Source organism: Mixophyes fleayi, chromosome 4 (assembly GCF_038048845.1).
Source record: "Mixophyes fleayi isolate aMixFle1 chromosome 4, aMixFle1.hap1, whole genome shotgun sequence".
Lineage (NCBI taxonomy): Eukaryota > Metazoa > Chordata > Amphibia > Anura > Limnodynastidae > Mixophyes > Mixophyes fleayi.
In genome coordinates this window covers 84660421-84679674 of record NC_134405.1, presented here as the reverse complement: position 1 = coordinate 84679674, position 19254 = coordinate 84660421, and the positions used below count along the sequence as shown (strand labels likewise).

Genomic DNA, 19254 nt, shown 5'->3' with positions numbered 1-19254 from the left:
CTGAAGGAAACCCACGCAAACACAGGGAGAACATACAAACTACACACAGATAAGCATTTCACAAAAGGTGTATTGTGAAGAATAGTTTTGCTTGGAAAGTATTACTCCACAATAAATGGGAAAGTATGACATTGCAGTGATTTGATGGTACAACTGCCAGATAAAAATAGCAGCCTTGTCCGCCCATGACAATGTGCCCCATAAATTAGATTAAAGCACAACTGTGATAGGTTAACACATGATGTACAGCAGATTTATCTAGAATTGGCTGGACCTAGATAAGAAGTCATCGCACGCTCATTTAATCATTGTTTATGTGCTACACGGCTACCGGAAAGCACCATGGTAGGAAAACTGCATCTGCTGAGAAAGTTCTCAAGATAACTTTCTGTTGCCCACCACTACATATATAAAATATATATCTTTTACCTCTAAATGCTGTTTGTAGTCAATCTCATACATTAGGATGAGTCCATTGGGATTAGGGGGCTCAGGCCACTTCAACACGACTGCATTGTCTTCAGATTCCTCAGCGGTGACTGGTCCAGGTATGTTATCGGCACCAGCTGAAACACACACAGCATGGTTGACAGTGCTTTATCTAGGAGACAATGCAATCTAAAGGCACGGTTTACTCTACGGCTGATATAAATGCAGTTTAACATATTAAATAAAAAATGTTTTATATGACTTTTGATGAGAGAGAAGACCAAATGCTTGCCATATTTATGACAATAACAAATCACAAAGGTTTTGCATTATAGAGGTCACATTTGAGATGTGTGTCATGCAACAGAGATAACACTATGGCCACATATACAGCATAAATAAAGCATTACTGAATTATACACAACAGTTCTAGTATAATAACTCCATACAAAGTCAGCCAGCATGTATGTTACAGGATTTGATTTTATTATTTAATTCTCATTACTGTTCAAATCCACAGGAAAAAGATCTGCAACACAATTCATTAAATCATCATCATAATAGTAATAATAAAAAAAAAAACATTTTCTTTTATGAATGTAGAGAAACGTCTAGTAACGGTGGTCAATTACACAGGATGCTGGTCACACGTGCCAATCCTACTGTTCAGCACGAGCTATATCTGATTTGGACATGCACACGTGCTGCCAAACTGTACAAGGCCTGACCATTTGGCCCAGCAGCCAAATCTCTTCTAGCGTTACTGGAGTGTTTTGTAAGGTTGGAAGATTACCGCCCACACAGGCCAATAGAGCCTTCCGACTGCACAGACATTGATCAGATCATCATTTTCATTTTGGGGCAAGTCATGCTGCGCCTATGCAGAATCAACTAATGAAATGAGTACCTAAACGATAATTATTAGTTACACTCTCTAACCAGACAAATATGTGTAGATAAAGTAGGACTGAGTTGGAACTTGAGATCCCTGTGGTGTATAAGATAAATGCAGAATGCTCTTTTTATTTAATATATGCCGCTGAAATAAAAGGCATATTTTCACCAGTTTGCAGAGAAATAATTGAGCTCCAGTAGTCTCCTAGAATGACAATCCAGAAGATAATACACTCCACAAACTAACCTGCAGGCCTAGTTCTGGCAAACACAAAGTTGGAAGCGCTGCAGCCAAGCTTCTCCACCTCGTGGTTGCAGCTGTGGATATCGATGCGGTACAGAGTGAACGGCAGCAGGTTTATGATAAGGGTAACTTCTTGCTTATGGTCCACTTTTGCCTCATAGAATGGGTAGTCCATTTCCTTTGGCTCAGAGTCAGACACGTTCGAGAAATCCTGTGTGGTGACGTTCCTGCTATAGCCTGCCAGTGTTGTATTACCAACAGCATACACATCTCTGCGCCTGCGGTCAGGCCTATAAGGTAGAATACAAATTGAAGTAAGAATTAGCACCATTTAGAGAATAAGGTACATGGGAGGGGTTTCGAGAAACAAATGCAGCAACCATAACGGAAAATGGTGTACATGTGAGGGAGCAAAATGTTGTTGCTTGTGGAAAGAAACCAATAAGATCTTATATGAGGAACAAGTAGAGATTAAGGCACAAGCATCTGTGGGGGAGATTGATCTATGCAAAATCCATAACTGAAAGAGCAAGCAAGGGAGAGACTGGGTAACTGGGTATTTGATGGATAGATTGAGCCGGGTATCAGTCAGTCAGTGGATGTGTACGATAGATGAAAACATTGGGTATTGTTTGAAGAGACCAAACCAAGAATCATAAATAACTGAATGTCTATGATATAGCAAGACACTTAGTGTACCCTTCATACACCTAGTGTGTATGAATTAGAGAAGAAAGTTGTACCAGTCACAGACACTGCTTTGTAAAGCAGGTGGAGGAAGATACTAGCGACAGCCAGTAAGTTTACACAGAAGGTAATGTGACTGTGTGGACACTATAGGAACCAAGTACTCTGTGTATATGTTAGGTATAGGGAGGGATAGAGGCCTCAGTCAGGAGGAGAGCAGCATCCAGACTCTACTCTGTCTATAGGGAGGGCAAATGAGGATCACCTGCCTACCTGCATTCATTTCCTTTACATTGAAATAACAATTTTTCCTCTAAATCTTCAGGCAAGCCAGGACAGGATAAATTCATAAGACAGCCACCCCACACATTCATCACAGTGTAGTATATGTTTTACACACTCCTCAAATAGCAAGAAATGAACATAAATAACTGAGGAACCCGCCCAGAAAGTGGTCAGGAAATGTGATCTTGTATTAACAGAGACTGTGTTGAGTGATGAATTAACTTTTGTCTCTGCTCTAAAAGGGTTCACTCACTAATCTCAAACACTTTGCATCCGGCTGCCACTCACATGGAGCATTTTAAGGGTCAATCGGAATCCATGGTGGTGTCACGTTCAAAGAATGCAATGAAGGTGACTGATGCTTGGAAGGAGCCCCCCCACCTCTAATAAAAATATCTATAATCCCTTTCTCCAGACAGCATTTTGTCAGCAGCCTAAGTTCTATTCTATTTTTTTAGTCACAAAATAGGTATAACATAACTTGTTGCATTTTAGCAGGTAGCACAATGGTATTTATGTAACACAGAGATCATCTATTTACTCTGTACTACAGCCTCCATCTAGGGCAGGTGCTGTGATACAGTGCTCACATCACACACTTCTGGTTTCATATTGGGCACAGATATTGGATGCCAAAGCTATATATGAGTATTAACAAAGACAAAAGAGGTTTATAAACACAGTCAAGTGTGCACTGCACAGATTGGCATTTTCTACCAACTCTAGGACTGTACTGTGCTATATACAGAAAGAACATTTTACCAAAACATGCTTTGCTGTGTTTTTTAAAAGCAGGCAAAGAAAAATGAAATGAACCCTTAAAGAAATATGGTAGTGTTCAAAGAGCATTCATATGAATGACCTTATAACTAAACACCATTGCAATAACATATAAGGAAAGGAAAGTCACTTTAGTTCAACAGCATATCAAGCACCAGGCATATTGTTTGCTGACAACTTCAGCAGTGTAGAGGTTAATGCGGAAATAGAACGCAAACACTCTACCTCAAAACAAAAGAAATCAGGACTTTCCATTATGATTCAACCACCCTCTTGGATAAACTTTTCTTCTCCCTGGGCTGCCTGAACTTGTCAGATAGGATTAAGCACAATCCCATTTCACATTCTTCCTACACAGACATCTCACTTTTTCCTTTCTATTTTGAAACACATTTAGCATGGTCTAAAATAATGTAAAAAATGCATATGTGGAGTTCAGGAAGTCTCTGGTTGCTCTTAACGTTGATTTTTTGAATTGTTAACCTTTTACTGTAGTTGAAAAAAAAGTTATTTTAATAGAGAGTATGTGTGCGCTTACATAGAAAAAAAAAACATGCTCAACTTAAACAGGAAGGATAAAATCTATTGTAATATTTTCAGTGCTATAGCATTTTTGAATGGGGTAATCATCCTTCCTTACGTAAAAGTGTGTTCCACCTTTGGACAAATTTAACCTATTAGAGCAGGCCTGTCCAACCTGCGGCCCTCCAGATGTTGTGAAACTACAAGTCCCAGCATGCCCTTCCAGCTATCAACTGGTTGTCTACCGGCAAAGCATGCTGGGGCTTGTAGTTTCACAACACCTGGAGGACCGCAGGTTGGACAGGCCTGTATTAGAGCATACATCACCTCCTGCAATATCCACTAGACAGTTTTATCCTTTCTAGACTCTGTCTTTACGTTTTTTCAGTGGCAGGAGCAGCACGGTGGCCTAGTGGTTAGCATGTGGCCTAGTGGTCATGAGTTTGATTCCCGGCCATGGCCTTAACTGTATGGAGTTTGTATGTTCTCCCCATGTGTGCTCCGGTTTCCTCCCACACTACAAAAACATACTAGTAGGTTAATTGGCTACTATTAAAATGACCTTAGTCTCTCTTGGTCTGTGTGTGTGTTTGTTAGAAAATTTAGATTGTAAGCTCCAATGGGGCAGGGACTGATGTGAGTGAGTTCTCTGTACAGCACTGCGGAAATAGTGGCTCTATATAAATAGCTGCTGCTGCTGATGATGATTAAGCAGTGTTGTTTTGCTCCTTTGAGACACTGCACTGTTCTACTGAGTTCCCTGCAATTTTATCCAGGGGCTAGCACAAACACTGCCTGGTGATATAAATACATGTCTAAAAATCACAGGAGGCTGAACAGAAAAAGAAACCTGATTAGTAATAGTTGCAGGAGGGTAAGTGTACAAGCCAATTTAACAGACATTGGAAAACCCCTTTAGTAAATATAATTGCATGCCCGATTAGCGATACCAGTTTTACCTCCCTGCATACAGCCTCACACCAGCATGGTACTGGATATAACCTCGTCGTTTTACTGGCATCCATCACAGAGACCAGTGTGCAACTGGAACTATGGCAGTGCATATCAGAAGTAATAGAAGGCAGAGAGAAAACATTACTTAGCGGAAGCAGAGGACTGAAATGCATGCTGGGAGAAAATGTTATTACATGGCTTAGCTCCCGTACTATTCAGATCTTAGTGTCATGACTTATGCAATTCAACAAAGCTATACCCACTAGAAAATCTTGAGATGAAAACAGTGTTTGCATTACCCATTAACAAGACTAAGTATTGCCATGAACATTGATCTGGCCTAAAATTCGAAAGTGGGCAGTAAACACATTAGAGAAAGTTATCCCTGGCATGTTCACCTTGCTAAATATACCTGACCCCATACTATGGACAAGTTACCTGGGTACGAAGATATAATTGTGCAGGAAGTTCTCAAACACCTTCCTGTACTCTGCCTCATCCTTCTCAGCTTTCTTCTCTGCTTCGGTTTTAGGGCATGTACAACAAGCTCCCTTCTCTCGTCCCCCTCCTGTTTCTGGCTTGGTGGGCTCTTTTGCGTCCTCTGTGTCAATGGTCGCATTGGCATATTTTCGACTGGGAACTTTGTCTGAATGGAAATAAAATGTAAACAACATATAAGGTAGTGGACACCAATGTTATTCTTGATATACTGGCTTACTTCTCCATGAGGATCTTCCAGATGTATACCATTAGGAACTAGATAAATGAACTGGATCCTACAATTAACTTTACTATTGACAAAACATTTAGATAAAATACATTGTGTAGAGTCTTGCACTGACTTTTTTTATTGCATGTCTCTTAATTTGCACAAAAGGGATCCAGCAGCTCTTACTGCTTCCATTAGTCATATAACATTTTTAAGGCACTATCCTAAATGGATCCTTTACAGGACAAAAAGGAAAACAATGTAAAACACAAAGAGTCAGTTACTCTTGCTTTGACATTAAGCAATCTGCAGACTGTACAGTTCATTCACACACAAACTGGGTTTCTCTTGTTCCACAAAGATGAACATTACAAATGAACCAAGTCTGCTTTAACCGAATGAAAGAAAAGACAGCAGACTGGATAGATTCAGTAGGGCATAATAACATTATTAATTTCAGGTATATTATTTACCCCATCAATGACAAACAGTAAACTACTCACATAATACTTGCTCTTTGATAGCAGGTTCACCCTAATGTTTGCCCATCTGCAATTTCAATTTATTTTTTTTCATTTAAATTTATAGGTTCCTTCACAAAGCAGATCATAACCAGCCCTTGGCCACCCCTGCATTGTGCGGCTGAACACATCGGTGGTTTACGTAAGACAGGAAGGGTACCTTTGGAGCAATAGTTGTGCTGGTACAGGTAACTGTCCTGGGGTTGTTGCTGCCAGCGCACAATGTAATAGGAAAGATTGCCGTTTGGCAAAGATGGAGGCTTCCATCTCACAACCAGCTGAGAGGATGTGTTGGAGGCAGAGATGATATCCAGAGGAATGGAAGGAACTAAAGAATAGAAATATAAGCATTAATAAAAAACCTCTATATTGTAAAAAGTTCGGCATATACCCATCAAATGTTAGCTATGGTATCTAGCTCATGACCTTGTACTATACTGCAGACCGGTTCTGCCTATTAGTCATAAAACTCCAAAATCCTAAAAGGGAATAAAAACACAAATAATTGTTGCTTCTCCTAGGATAATGTCATGATCAAAATATGCCCTCAACTATAGGCACGGCTACGCATTTTAATGAGGAATGCCGGGGCTGTTTGGGGTGAGACAAGTATTTGTTAAATATAATTTGGTATATTTTAGGTACAGTGATACAAATTAGAGAAACAAATCCTTACCTAGAAATTATAGTTTCAGGCATTCCAGATAAAATATTGCATACTTACATATGTTGCAGCAGACTGGGTTGGCGTGCACAAAAAACACCCAACAAGGGTCTAGTTTGCAGATAGAAGTCCTACCTTATCTCTACCTTATATAAACTCTCCTGCAAAGTAGCATTTAGTTTTCCTGAAGTTCCTACCATCTCAGGGGGGCTGGCCGGAGCTAGCTGTAGTCCGCTGTTTAACCTTCCCCACCTCACAGGCTCAACGTCATTGCTTTGAATTGAGAAGCACGAATAGATTGCAACCACCGTGCTCAAATATAACATGGGAAAGTTAATATGGCAGAGACGGCCAGTAATATACAGAGGACTCACTATGGCTGTTCCCCGAAGATGGCAGTAATTTGTTGCTTGCTCCAACTAGAGCAGACACACTGGCTAATTACAGCAGAAACATATAATAAAATAAATAGTATAAGCTTCAACATTTTCTTACACATAAAGCGAAGCTGGGTCATCTTAGACCAAGAAGGTTGCTCCTTTGCAGAGGTGATCATATAATCAACAGATAGATACAGGATGTCGATGTCCACCCATCATAGAAAGGCAGTGACCAAATTCTAGTGACAGTTTTGCTTATTATTAGTTTAAGAGAAACATTTTAGCAATCTTGAAATCTCTCCGGAACAGGTTTCTCTTCTAATTAGTTAGCAGCCGCCTTTTATTTACATCCAGGCTGTTCTCCTACCTGCAACCAACTCTCATTTAAACTTGCAGATTTATTTTAAAGTTAAAAAGACCTTTAAATATTCCATTAAGTGAAATAAAATTAAAGATAAATTCATTTACACTGCAACCAATATCTTCCTACACTTGCTGATAAGAGGGGGTTTAGGTTAATTATATTTATTTACACATTTCTCATACGTTATTTAGGATTACAAAGCCACTAAACTTGAATTATAAGTTGAACCAATAGGAAAAGACATTGCAAAATAAGCAAATGTACATACAGATTTTATCTGGAGTGAGATTTCATTAAATGGAATCTTGTTATCGATCTCAGTAATTGTCCTCTAAAATCAGCTATTTTAGACTCTGAATTATTATCTCAAATATTTCAAGTTCCGATATTATATTTATGTTCTCTAGTCAGGTTACATATTTTTAGTATTCCATATAAATCATTTTGATCTTGTGTTTTAGGTGGTATTGAAGAACAACGTTAGGATCATTCTTGTGTACCTGCAGCATCTGTACGTATGTAAACAATCTTGCTCTTGGCTCCATGTATGTGATGCTTCTCCATCATAGTCAGGGTAAGGGCTTTCACAAATATTGCATAGGAAGTCCAGGGCTTCAGACCCTGCAGGAGAATCCCTGGGTTCTTATCCTTGCTCTGGGGAAGGTCCACGTCCACCATGTTCCAGCTGTTGGATCCACACGCATCCTGACCGTCATATTCGGTTACATTAGAAACAGGACTGGAATGAAATGCAAAAAAGACCACAGTACATACATTAGGGAGTGATCTTAGATTGCTCCATGGTTTGGCCTTACACGGACATGTTTATTACAGCATTTTTTGGGTAAAATATTGTTAAGTGGCCCTGTCGGGAAATCTTTAAGTGCCAGTTAGTGTAGAGAAACAATCTAAAGAATGTCTATGGTTGGTGTGTACTATGGCTCCTTAACGCAACAGGAAGGACTTGGAGCTTAAACTGTGGTTGATAGTATCACTAGGTATCACATATTGTATCAATGCGTATTTTTATAAACCAAACTTAACTGTAAAAGATTCATGCACATCACAAACTAAGTACATACATAAAAGATTTAACATTCATCCTGATCACTTAAACCCTGAAAACTGCCCAATCTTATACACAGATGCACCAACTTATAAGTGACAATGAACACTAGACTGCCGTTTCTGCAGAATGTAAGCGCTGCAGAGATCCCCATGATAACATTCTCAGGAACAGCAAGACCTAATCTTTAAAGTTAATGTGATTAATAAAAGTAGCTGAACAGCACTATGAATGCATGATTTTATCACTCAGTATTATTTATGTACGACACAGTGCAATGTTGATTCCAGCAACATATTTAAATTTATTCAGAACGGCTAGAGTGGAAACAATTACAAGCACAGAGATCTCATAGTGGAAACTTTAATTAAACTCTTAATGAGCTTTGGAAAGTGTGGTTTGAGTGGTTGTGCTGGAACTTACGCCTCCTTATAGTAGACTGTGAAGCTGATGAGGTCTCTGTAATCTGGTGGCCTGTAACGCTCCCACGTCAACATGATCCGGTTCTTTCTTGTGCTGTTGGAGATAAAATTCAGCGTGTGGCTCTCACCTGTGGAAAGAAATGTTGTCCACAGTTGTAAATGGATATGTGCACATAGGGTGATACACACAAATATGCAAGGTTACAGTGGTAACTTATAAAGCTGCAAGAAATACACACAATACATGTGTAAATCCCATAACTAAACATATTTGGTGGTATGGAAATAATTATTCTATACACATAAGCATTTAGATCTAAAAATTCTAATACTAAAAGAAAAAACTTGGAGACAGTAATGCTTGCTTACAAAAGGTGTGCACTCTGCTAGACAATATGGGTACAACCATTTGAAGTGTTACATTATAATATAGACTGTGTATTATACACGGTGGTGTAGAGGAAGTGCCAGAGGCAGTCTGGAAAAGATGAGATAGATATTTTTAAGTGTCTGCAAGTAGATTTTAGGCTCCAAATTATGGAAAGAGGTGGTGGAGGACATGGTTTCCCCCCATCTGCTTGTGGCATTCTGTTAAACTACCTTGTAGTGAAATTACGTAGCAATCACTTACAAAATTGTAATAATGTACCTCCCACATTGCAAATACCATATAAACCTGAACTTATGCAATGCCTATGGAAAACATGCAAAGCTTAGCATCTACTGGGCTGGGTGGTGAAGGCCGTGCCATGCAGAATGTGGGCTTTTGTGCGCCTAGCTATGTACCTATATGCAAAACAGAATTTCTTTTTGCGGGAAGTGATTAATTAAAATAAGATTTAATGGGAGCACAAGGAGCTATAAAGGGGCATTCTCGGATACACAAAGGGCTGCAAATCATTATTTAAAACTGAAAATTACTGTTTTTTTTTCATGTGGAAATCTGGCCTTGGCCGATACTTTCATGGGATGCCGTTTTCACCTTCTAGACTTATTATAAAGGAAAGAACCTCCTGTTGCCCCATCACTTTAAGAATTAAATTAAGACATAATAAAAAGCTAAATTGAGCATGCACATTTTCAGACAGATGCACAAACCCTCAGATGCTCATGCTGAACATGTAAGCGGGCACTTCAATAAACCAAAATGAAGGAATCCTTTGGGTATGCTCATTGTTATGTGAAAGGCAATCAAATACATTCTGTTTATGCATGTAGTCAATGGTCAGAGTGGGAGTGTGTACGGTGGTATGCCATACCGCTACCTTCTTTGTAAAACTATCAAATTCCATTCACTTACATTCCAATTACATTTTTTATTAGGCCACTTCTAAAGTTCCACTTTGACCACTGCATATAGTAACACCGTAACATTGCATCTCTGCATATTTTATTGGTCTTCGTGACTTTTAGCTTATGATAACTCTGTCACTGGTAAACACTGTAAAATTATATATTTAGATCTAATTATTGACTGTTTGTTCTAGTTTAAAACGTCTTGCTTAGTAAACTATATGCAGTATGTTACTCACAAGATGCTCGGTCTCCATTATTTCTGGGATTTATGTCCAATTCAGTCTGCCTTCCTCTTGTTCCTGTTGCATTTTCCATATCGTAGATCTCTTTTAAACAAAGCCTGGGGTTAAACGCAAAATACATCTTGCCTTGTTTGATGGTGAGGTTGTGCTTCGACCAGTCCCACAGCTGCTGTAGATTATTGTTGTCCAGAACATAAAAGGCATAATTCCTACACAGTAACACAAAAAGAAACTGTTAAGATACATCCATATGACACTGAATATAATATATTATAAAAATAATACATGGAGTTTGTAGGATAATGAAAACAGGTGCTATATATATATATATATATATATATATATATATATATATATATATATATATATTATAATGTGTGTGAGAAGGGGATTGTGTAATGTTATGGAGGTTATTAGGGGCTGTTAATGTAATGTAGGGGCTGCTGGGAGCTATTAATGCTATATAATGGAGCTATTAATTTGATGTAGTTGGGGTATTAATATAGTGTGTCTGCTGGTGGGGGCTACTTAAGTAATGTGAGGTTTGTTCCTGTATTGTATCAGCAGGTAGGGGTGATTAATTTAATACAGGGTCTATTTATTATATGTGGCGACTATTAATGTAGTGTGGGGTTGTACATATTGTGAGTTGTTTATATTTTGTAGCTTACCAAATAATGCAGCATGGGATCTCAGTTTTAAATGTGGGGCTAATAATTTAATGATGAGGCATGTTGGGGAGAAGGATAACATTTATAAATGGGGTCAAAGATAAAAGAAAATACAATCATGTACACTGTGACAGATTTCATTGTTTAAAAAGAATTACAAGCAGTCACCTAGTGTTAGTGATATAAACACTTTGCACACTATTCACTATTGATTGTGAAATGTATCAAAACTGGATGCAGTGTGTAGTTTGTCAGATGTTGATTTCATAATCACCGGTGGATATCGATGCAATATAGTCCAAAGTATTTATAATCACAAACACTGGGTGAGTGTTCTACATTATTTAAAAAGAAATACATTACAGGGTACACAATTGTATTTCCTTTTATCTTTGATTCTATATTAGGATTTTAAGGATCTTTATGTGCTGGAATAACCCTGCCCCTTGAACTAGATGAAATATAGAAGCAAGGTTGTACGCTTTTTTTCCCCTCCTGACTGGTAATTTTGATTCAATAAACCTCACCATTGGGACCGGTCAACATTTCTGTTTTAAATTTATTAAATTGGGCTGCTATTTAATGTACCCACGGGTTGAGTGACAGAGGCCTAGAGTGTTTGGTTTTCCTGGAGGAGAATAGCACCAAACATGGCCACAAAAAGTCCAGGAACCAACCAAGTAGTAGCAGACCTTAATACACCAGCAGCAGCAGGTAGTCACAGTGCCCCACTGTCCTGATTCTGTTGGAACAGTCCTGATTTTGGGCAGATGAGGACTGCAGGGACAGTCGGGAGGTATATCCAGACTCATGCTGCTCTCACAAGCCATGTCTCCCAGCAACACTTAACCTGCTGCACTGTCCAGATGGAATGTTGTACTGCACTGCACTGCATTACACAGCAGCAGCTCACACTCTTGCTCCATGATGCAGAGAGCGCCAGTGATGTCATCAGTGAGACTCACCGATGCGCTTCTTTTCCACATGGAGCAGCAGTGGTGGGAGCTGCTGTGAAGACCAGGGCTGCACTCCACAGGACACCACAGCAGGTAGGAATCTGTGTGGTGGGTTGAGAGGGGAAAGGGATGCTTGGGTCACAGATGGCAAGGCGAGGATGACGGGAAAGCAAAAATGCCACGTTCCCCCCCCCCCCCCCAATTCATCATCAACATCATCATTTATTTATATAGCGCCAACATATTCCGTATCGCTTTACAATTGGGGACAAACATAATAAACTAATAAACAAACTGGGTAAAACAGACAAAGAGGTGAGAAGGCCCTGCTCGCAAGCTTACAATCTATGGGACAATGGGAGAATGGGAGATTGACACATGAGGTTAAGTCTACATTTTGCATTTTGGCCCAGCCAGGCTGCAAAGGTATCATGTTGGGGAGGCCGTGGACAAAGCACCTCTTGTACACAGGTCCACCAAAATCATAATACACCCCTGGCTGTATATCTCATGACTACTGGTTCAGCCAAAAATATCTGCTTCAGTGATGTCACTCAACCCTAGTATACTAATCAGCCACATTGCGTAATATTATAAGTTCAGCCCGCAAAACGTCTGTCTCCAATGTGCAAGCAAAATATGCTCTTATATGATCTCAGGGCTTGTAAAGTTTGTGTATGAATAGATACAACAGTTACTTAACAGAGTAAGGTAAAGGAACCATTTAAATTTGTTTAGATTTATATTATAAGCAAATTACCAAAACAAATTTCATATCAAGTGTAAATAAAATATTTTTTTGATATTTCTCAACAAATATTTATAAAAGAAATGCTAAACAGTGTGTGGTTTTCACTCTCTTCCAAAAAAAGAAACAATATTATCATAATAAAAAAAATTAAGATTTTATACTCCGGAACTTTGACACTTTCAGCTAAATGAGAACCAGGGCAAAGTAAGGAGAGCTGGGAGAGGAGAGTTTGTCTTGGCCGAGTTAAGTGTTAGAAAGCTTTTCATGAAAGCTCCAAGTTCCGATTAGTTGGACTTTTAACCTGTGAGAATGTGATGTATATTCTTTCAAAATAAAGGAGAGCCCCAAAGATTTACAGCAACTGCACCAGAAAAACAGATAGGACAGCTAAACTCTGTCTCTCTCATCCCCACTTCTGGGAGCAATTTTGTCTGAGTATATGATTTTAATTAGGCAATGGAAGCAGTATATATTTAGGACTGAGCAGAATCGACACACAGCGGTGTTTTCTATCCCAGACTTTCCTAAACACGCCTACAGGTAGCTCAGGCATATCGCAATTGCAGCGACATGTCAAATAGCGGCCTCATGAAGGAGTCCTCGCCCTCCCACTGTCATCTCAGTCTGCAACTGTATGTGGCACATGTACCAAATGGAGTACATAACCAGCATCCTGAGAAACTCCTCTGGTTGTGGTAGGAGGCCCAAGGGACCCATACTTTGTGAAATGGTGCAATCTCTCCTTAATCTTCAAATTAATGCTAGGTCTCTGTCTCTCTGTAGCTCTAATCTACTCTCCTGTAATTTCATGCTCTCCCACTAGATTCTCTTTCGTGTGGCCTACCTGTCCCCTTTCTCTCCCACCATTTCCACCCTCATCATATCATTGTTTAAATCTGCATAACTAGCATTTGGTTATATTTATGTTACGTGGTTTTAGATACAGATGGGTTTCCATTTATGGCTGAAAGTACCTTTTCTCTGTGGGACTGTAACATTTACTTGCATTGTCTATGACGCCTTCAAATAAATTTTTATTTTATTCTTTTTTTGTGGGGAGGGGGGGGGGGGGAATAAATACATGGCTGTGGACCCTGAAGCCTATTGACTTTCTTATGATACAAAGGAAATTCCCGGAGACGGTGGACATAACTAATACTTGTCTTAATCGAACCTACACCCTACGAATAAACATTCTACTGAACATAACAAATCTGATCCAAGAAATGGGATGAACAGTTGCTTGACAAGTAAGGAAGATTCTAGGATGAGCTGATGCATGATGTAGAATTTAAAGAATTCCTAACACATTAAAAGGAGCAGCCTGAGAAAAAAAAAAGTAGAAAGGATAAGAGGGTGCCAGGAATTCATAGCAGTGGAAACTTTACCCAGGCAGGTCAGAAAAACTAACAGAGACACAGCTTTCCCAGGACCTCCAAAATACTGCACTCCCCTTACACAGGAGCCCCTGGTTCTCATACCCAGCTTTTCATGAGAGAAATCAGGTTTCTCCTGTGTGTTGGAGTGAAATGATAAACCAGGACACTAATAGAATGTGTCCAAACATCGGCATTCCAAGGCTCACTAAATGAAACAGAGATTCACCCCTTCCCTGCCAGACCAAATGTCATGTGAGGCTCGGGGAAGACTTCAGCCAACAGTTACACTAAGAATTACAGGTGTGAGGCATTATTCTTACAAGAGAGCAATTGGGACGGGCTACGCAGGCAGTTTGTGCCAAGCAGTGAAAAGAGGGAACTAGGAAGGAGGAAAAGATGTTAGAGGGAATGAACAAGGTAAGTGAGTGTAGGGATACCAGGATGAGTTAAAAAGTTGATAAGAAATTTGAGATACAAGACGCTCCTTTCATATCTGCATTCTCTTCATAGCACACAAATCGTACACTCTTAACTTCTTGACAAGTCCCTATTTAAAGGGGGGATTCAATAAAGCGCTATGTGTCTATGGAACAGTCTACACTTCGAATTGTTGAGGTTCAATTGGCCACTCATTCCTTCCCATAATAGCCGGCAAAGTACACGGTTAGACATTGTGGTGATGTCCGGCGTCTTTTAAAATGTGTCTATCTTCTACTCACAGTGTAATCAGACATATAGTATGCAGAGCTTTATGCCTCGGAGATATAATCTGTTTTTAGTAAATTGATGATCTAAATATTGGTTCAACCCACAAAACGACTACCTCCATTTTCTGTAGACAATCGCAACTCTTTAAAATTAAAGACACCCAGGATATCACCAGCAAGCCAATGTTGGTAAATAGCGCTCTCACCCATCAGTTTGATTCTCTCCATTGATGTAACGTAGGCTTTTCAGAAAAGAGAGGGACACCAATGCATGGGAGTGGCGAATTTTCACATATCCCGTCACCGTCTCTATCAAACCCATGAAATTCTCCAGCTCTGCAGCAATATTTTCTGCAACAAGATACAGACAGATGTGAGACAAAGCAACATTCTGCAGCTCTCTAAAATGGAATTGTTTTCCACTTTCACAATTTTGCAGGTCTAAAATTCTTAAATGTACATTATATAAAGTTACACGCATTTTCAAATTAAAAGATGCTTTTTTTTTTTTTTTTTAATTACCATAGGAGACTGTTCTATTGCAATAATATCATGGCTCCTGATAATAGCCCAACTTTAAATTATCTCCAGCATAGATTTACATTTGTTCCACCTAGGCAGCTTTTTACCCAATCCCCACTGTTAAATATAATTTTCTACCCACCATTACACAAGTAACTGTATAGAAAACTGTTTTGTATTATAATGTCACGAGTAAGTATTAACACATATGGTGCTGCTATTATACACTTTGGAGCCAGATACTATTAGTAGTGTTTACATTTACTAAAAAAAAAAAGAAAAACAAGCAAACATGAACGATACATAAATAACTGTTATAAGAGAGAAATAATTGTCTTTTTTAATATATTTCTTTTTTAAAAAAAAAAAAAAAGAAAAGAAAAGTGCAAATAGGCTATGTGAACTTTTCATTGTTTTTGCATTCATGGATTGCTGTCATTCCACTCCTGAATAATACCAAGTGACTGACACAAGAGGACAGGAATTGCTTTCCACGTATGTACGGACAGACAGAAGGAACAGGCAAGGGCAACAAATTGTTGTTCCATTGCGTTCATCTATACTCCGGAGTCAATCACGAATCAGAATTCTTTGCAGTAATATATGACTGACACAAATTACTACAAAAGTATTTTGATAAAGTAAAAAGCAGTAGTAATTTGAGGGTTACTGCTGCCCACAAATAGCAAAAATGGTACACTATTAAGCAGCATGTACAGTATATATGGATGAAGAAGTGAAACAAAAATAAGAAAAACACTTGTAAAGTCTTTCCAAGAAGTCCTGTTGTTACTCTGGGCACAAGTTTGGATTCTTAAGATCAGAATATCCAGTTAGCATGCTGCAAAATGAGCGTGCGATTCATCACGTGCCAGACCAGCGTCGGAGAAGTGACAGGTACTGCATTGCAAAGGGATGCTGTTAGGCTCCCATTCATAACTTCTCCATAGATCTGCATGCGTTTCCAAGAATACTCTCTGTGGGTGCCAGTAACAGGTCCTGAGCTTTCAGCAGCCTCTCTTTTGGCACAGCCCATGCCAACAGTTGCAGTCCAGGGCTGCATGAATTATCTAAGCCTCCTCCAGAATCATATGTCTGTGATATACTTTATCTGCGACCTTGTCCAGATCTAGCTGCGGGATTTAGCTCTCTCAGCAGCCCTGCACATGCAGCCAAACAACCAGGGCTGTGACATGCAGCCAAAAGGTAACCGTCTAAATGAGGTGTGATAAAGGTGCAGGAACAAGACTGCCATTGTTGTGAATACTATTAGTAATGTCCAACAAATATAAAACAGCTGCTGATGCTCTCTGTTATGGCAACAGTTTGCCTGGGAGATGCTACAATTGGACATGAAACAACATTTTTCTATTATGTTTTGTGAACATCTACAGACCTTTACACACTTGCACTGACAATAAATGAACTTAAAGAGCTTATGAATCAAACATTAACTTGAGACACGTGGGAATGTTGTGTCAAAACGCAATTTACATTTCTGTGCTTAAATGGAAGCCTGGGTTAGAGACCGGAAGATGTCCTGTGTTCATTTGAAGCAGAGGGGGAAGGGGATTGCTAGAACTGCATGGCAAAGTATGTAGAGATTATCTTCCTGACATTGAGCTGGCTCACAGGCCTTCATGAGCAGCTGTGCTGGGGAGGGCAGCAGGACAGGATCCAAAGTTATCATTGGACACTAGCTGTTTCCACAGGTGTGAGATTCTACTGCTTTGTTATCCTGTAAGTTGTAGCCAGCACATTCCCGCTGCCACCTGGGACAGAGGAACGTATCCATATGTAAACACAGACACCAAGCGACTACGCTGCTTCCGATACGGGCAGAGTAACATGTCCCGGAGAAGGACCCCTTTCTGTGTGACTAGGGAATACCAAGGACAACAAGTATTGCAAAGATAAGAGCACCTGTTGCCAGGCAGTATTATAAACTCACTGATGTCTGCAGAATAACATCATTTTATTGGGGATGTTTATGAAAACTGGTGCAAGTGGAAAATGTAAATTGCACATAGGAACCAATTTCTGACATTTGCTTTACTTTAGAAGCAACATTTAAAAAAAAAAAGTTAGAATCTGAAAAGTTATGTTGTCAATTGCAATCGATTTACTTTGCTGTAGTTTTCATAGACGGATAGCACAGATAGCAAGATCACATCATACAACCACCGATTAATAAACATGTTTCACTATGAGAAGTAACAGATTAAAAAAAATACAGAGTTATAGGAATATTTAGAACGAAAGAAAGTTATGAATGTACAGAAGACAATGTGTATGCTAGGAGTGTGGAGATAAAAGATAAACACAAATACTATGTGGGCATCAAACAGACATGAGCGAATGTAAACATTAAATCGAGGCTATAGGAAAGTTTGGGATACTCACGGCCCTTGCGGATATTGAGCAGCAAGTTTCCTTTCAGCACAGTGCACCCTTCCAACATCTGGGCTGAGGTGACAGAGTCTATAGTTTTCTCTTCTACACAGACTTTTGGGCATGGCCCATCACATGGGCTGCAGAACATGCTGGAAACACAAAAGTCACCAAGTAAATGATGAGAAACACAGCAGGAGACACGTTGCACTGGTCTGTACAGTCATTTGCAAATGTCTATGAGAGCACACATTCAATAATTATATTACAATACCTTAGAAACATTCCCCCTACAGCCCTACTCTCCCCGCTACCTGGGGACAGTGACAAACTTAAGCTGACGGACCAGCAGAAATAGACAGACGTAAACACTATTGGTCAAATGCCTGCCCCACTAAGTCTACAGAGGATGTGTGCTTACATGACTGAAGAGTCAAATAAAAGACTGGGGGCCAGAATTACTTCACTACTTGGAATGTTAAACTACCCCAGGTCAGAAGTGTTAAGAAACATTTATAAGAGTATTCTATAACAGTAAATATAACTACTAATATATTATTCCTAGACTATTATCATTATATTTGTATAAGCAACCAACTAGCATGCTATACTTTCAGCGACATTATAGAGAAACAAGGCAGCACATATGCTAAACTTTTTTTTTTTTTTTTAGTTACCTCTGGCTCCCGTTGAGCATATACCCTGATGGACATTCATCTACGCACTCTCCATTGTGGATTATAAAGTGGTTTGCTCCAGGAAACAAGGTGTGCAGACTGGCACAATCGTCCAGGGTGATGCAGCGCCATCCCTCAAAGCTGTAGGTGTTCTCCGGACAGCTAGGGACACATCTGCCATCGTAGTAGTAGTGCTGGCAAGCCACGCAGGTGCTGTCATTGTTCGGAGCAGTACAGCTTCCCAGGCACTCATGGTGGCAGCACTCACTCTGGTCTGAACAAGCTAGTTTCCCACACTCGCTAGGGCACACTGCAGAAATAAAATGAAAATAAACAGATCAGAGAGAACCACTTCATCGTGTGTGATGTAACAATACACACCATCTATCCAACACATTACACCCTCAAAAGAGTAAATTAATTAAAGTTATTGACCGGACGTCATCTCCGTTACGACAGATGTACTTCCCTATGTGGCCAAATACATGAGAACAAGCTGCATCTGAGGCTATTTGTTTAGATCATCTGCAGTATGTGCTACATATCAATGCTCCCTAAAGACAGGGCTAGATGGGCGATACCACATGCATGGGACTAACTCCTGCATGACATGTCTCAGTGTTTCTAGTTCCCAGTGAATGCTCAGGAACATTGACTCAGGCAGCAGGTGGAGTGTAATACTGTTTACAAAGTACATTTGGTAAATCAATGAAAGACAACAATACATTTGCTGAAATGAAT

At 39.6% G+C, this 19254-nt stretch overlaps 1 protein-coding gene across 1 annotated transcript in view; it reads right to left on the bottom strand.

The window, feature by feature from the left end:
* IGF1R (insulin like growth factor 1 receptor) overlaps window positions 1-19254 on the bottom strand; it is a 140759-nt gene that overhangs the window by 27103 nt on the left and 94402 nt on the right. Inside the window, exons 3-12 of the mRNA XM_075207699.1 lie at window positions 18514-18823; window positions 17849-17988; window positions 15130-15274; window positions 10454-10668; window positions 8923-9049; window positions 7934-8172; window positions 6186-6353; window positions 5234-5441; window positions 1571-1857; window positions 430-566 (exon numbers count right to left, since the gene is read on the bottom strand). Coding sequence (XP_075063800.1) covers window positions 430-566; window positions 1571-1857; window positions 5234-5441; window positions 6186-6353; window positions 7934-8172; window positions 8923-9049; window positions 10454-10668; window positions 15130-15274; window positions 17849-17988; window positions 18514-18823 — 1976 coding nt within the window. The remainder of the gene's footprint in view (window positions 1-429; window positions 567-1570; window positions 1858-5233; window positions 5442-6185; window positions 6354-7933; window positions 8173-8922; window positions 9050-10453; window positions 10669-15129; window positions 15275-17848; window positions 17989-18513; window positions 18824-19254) is intronic.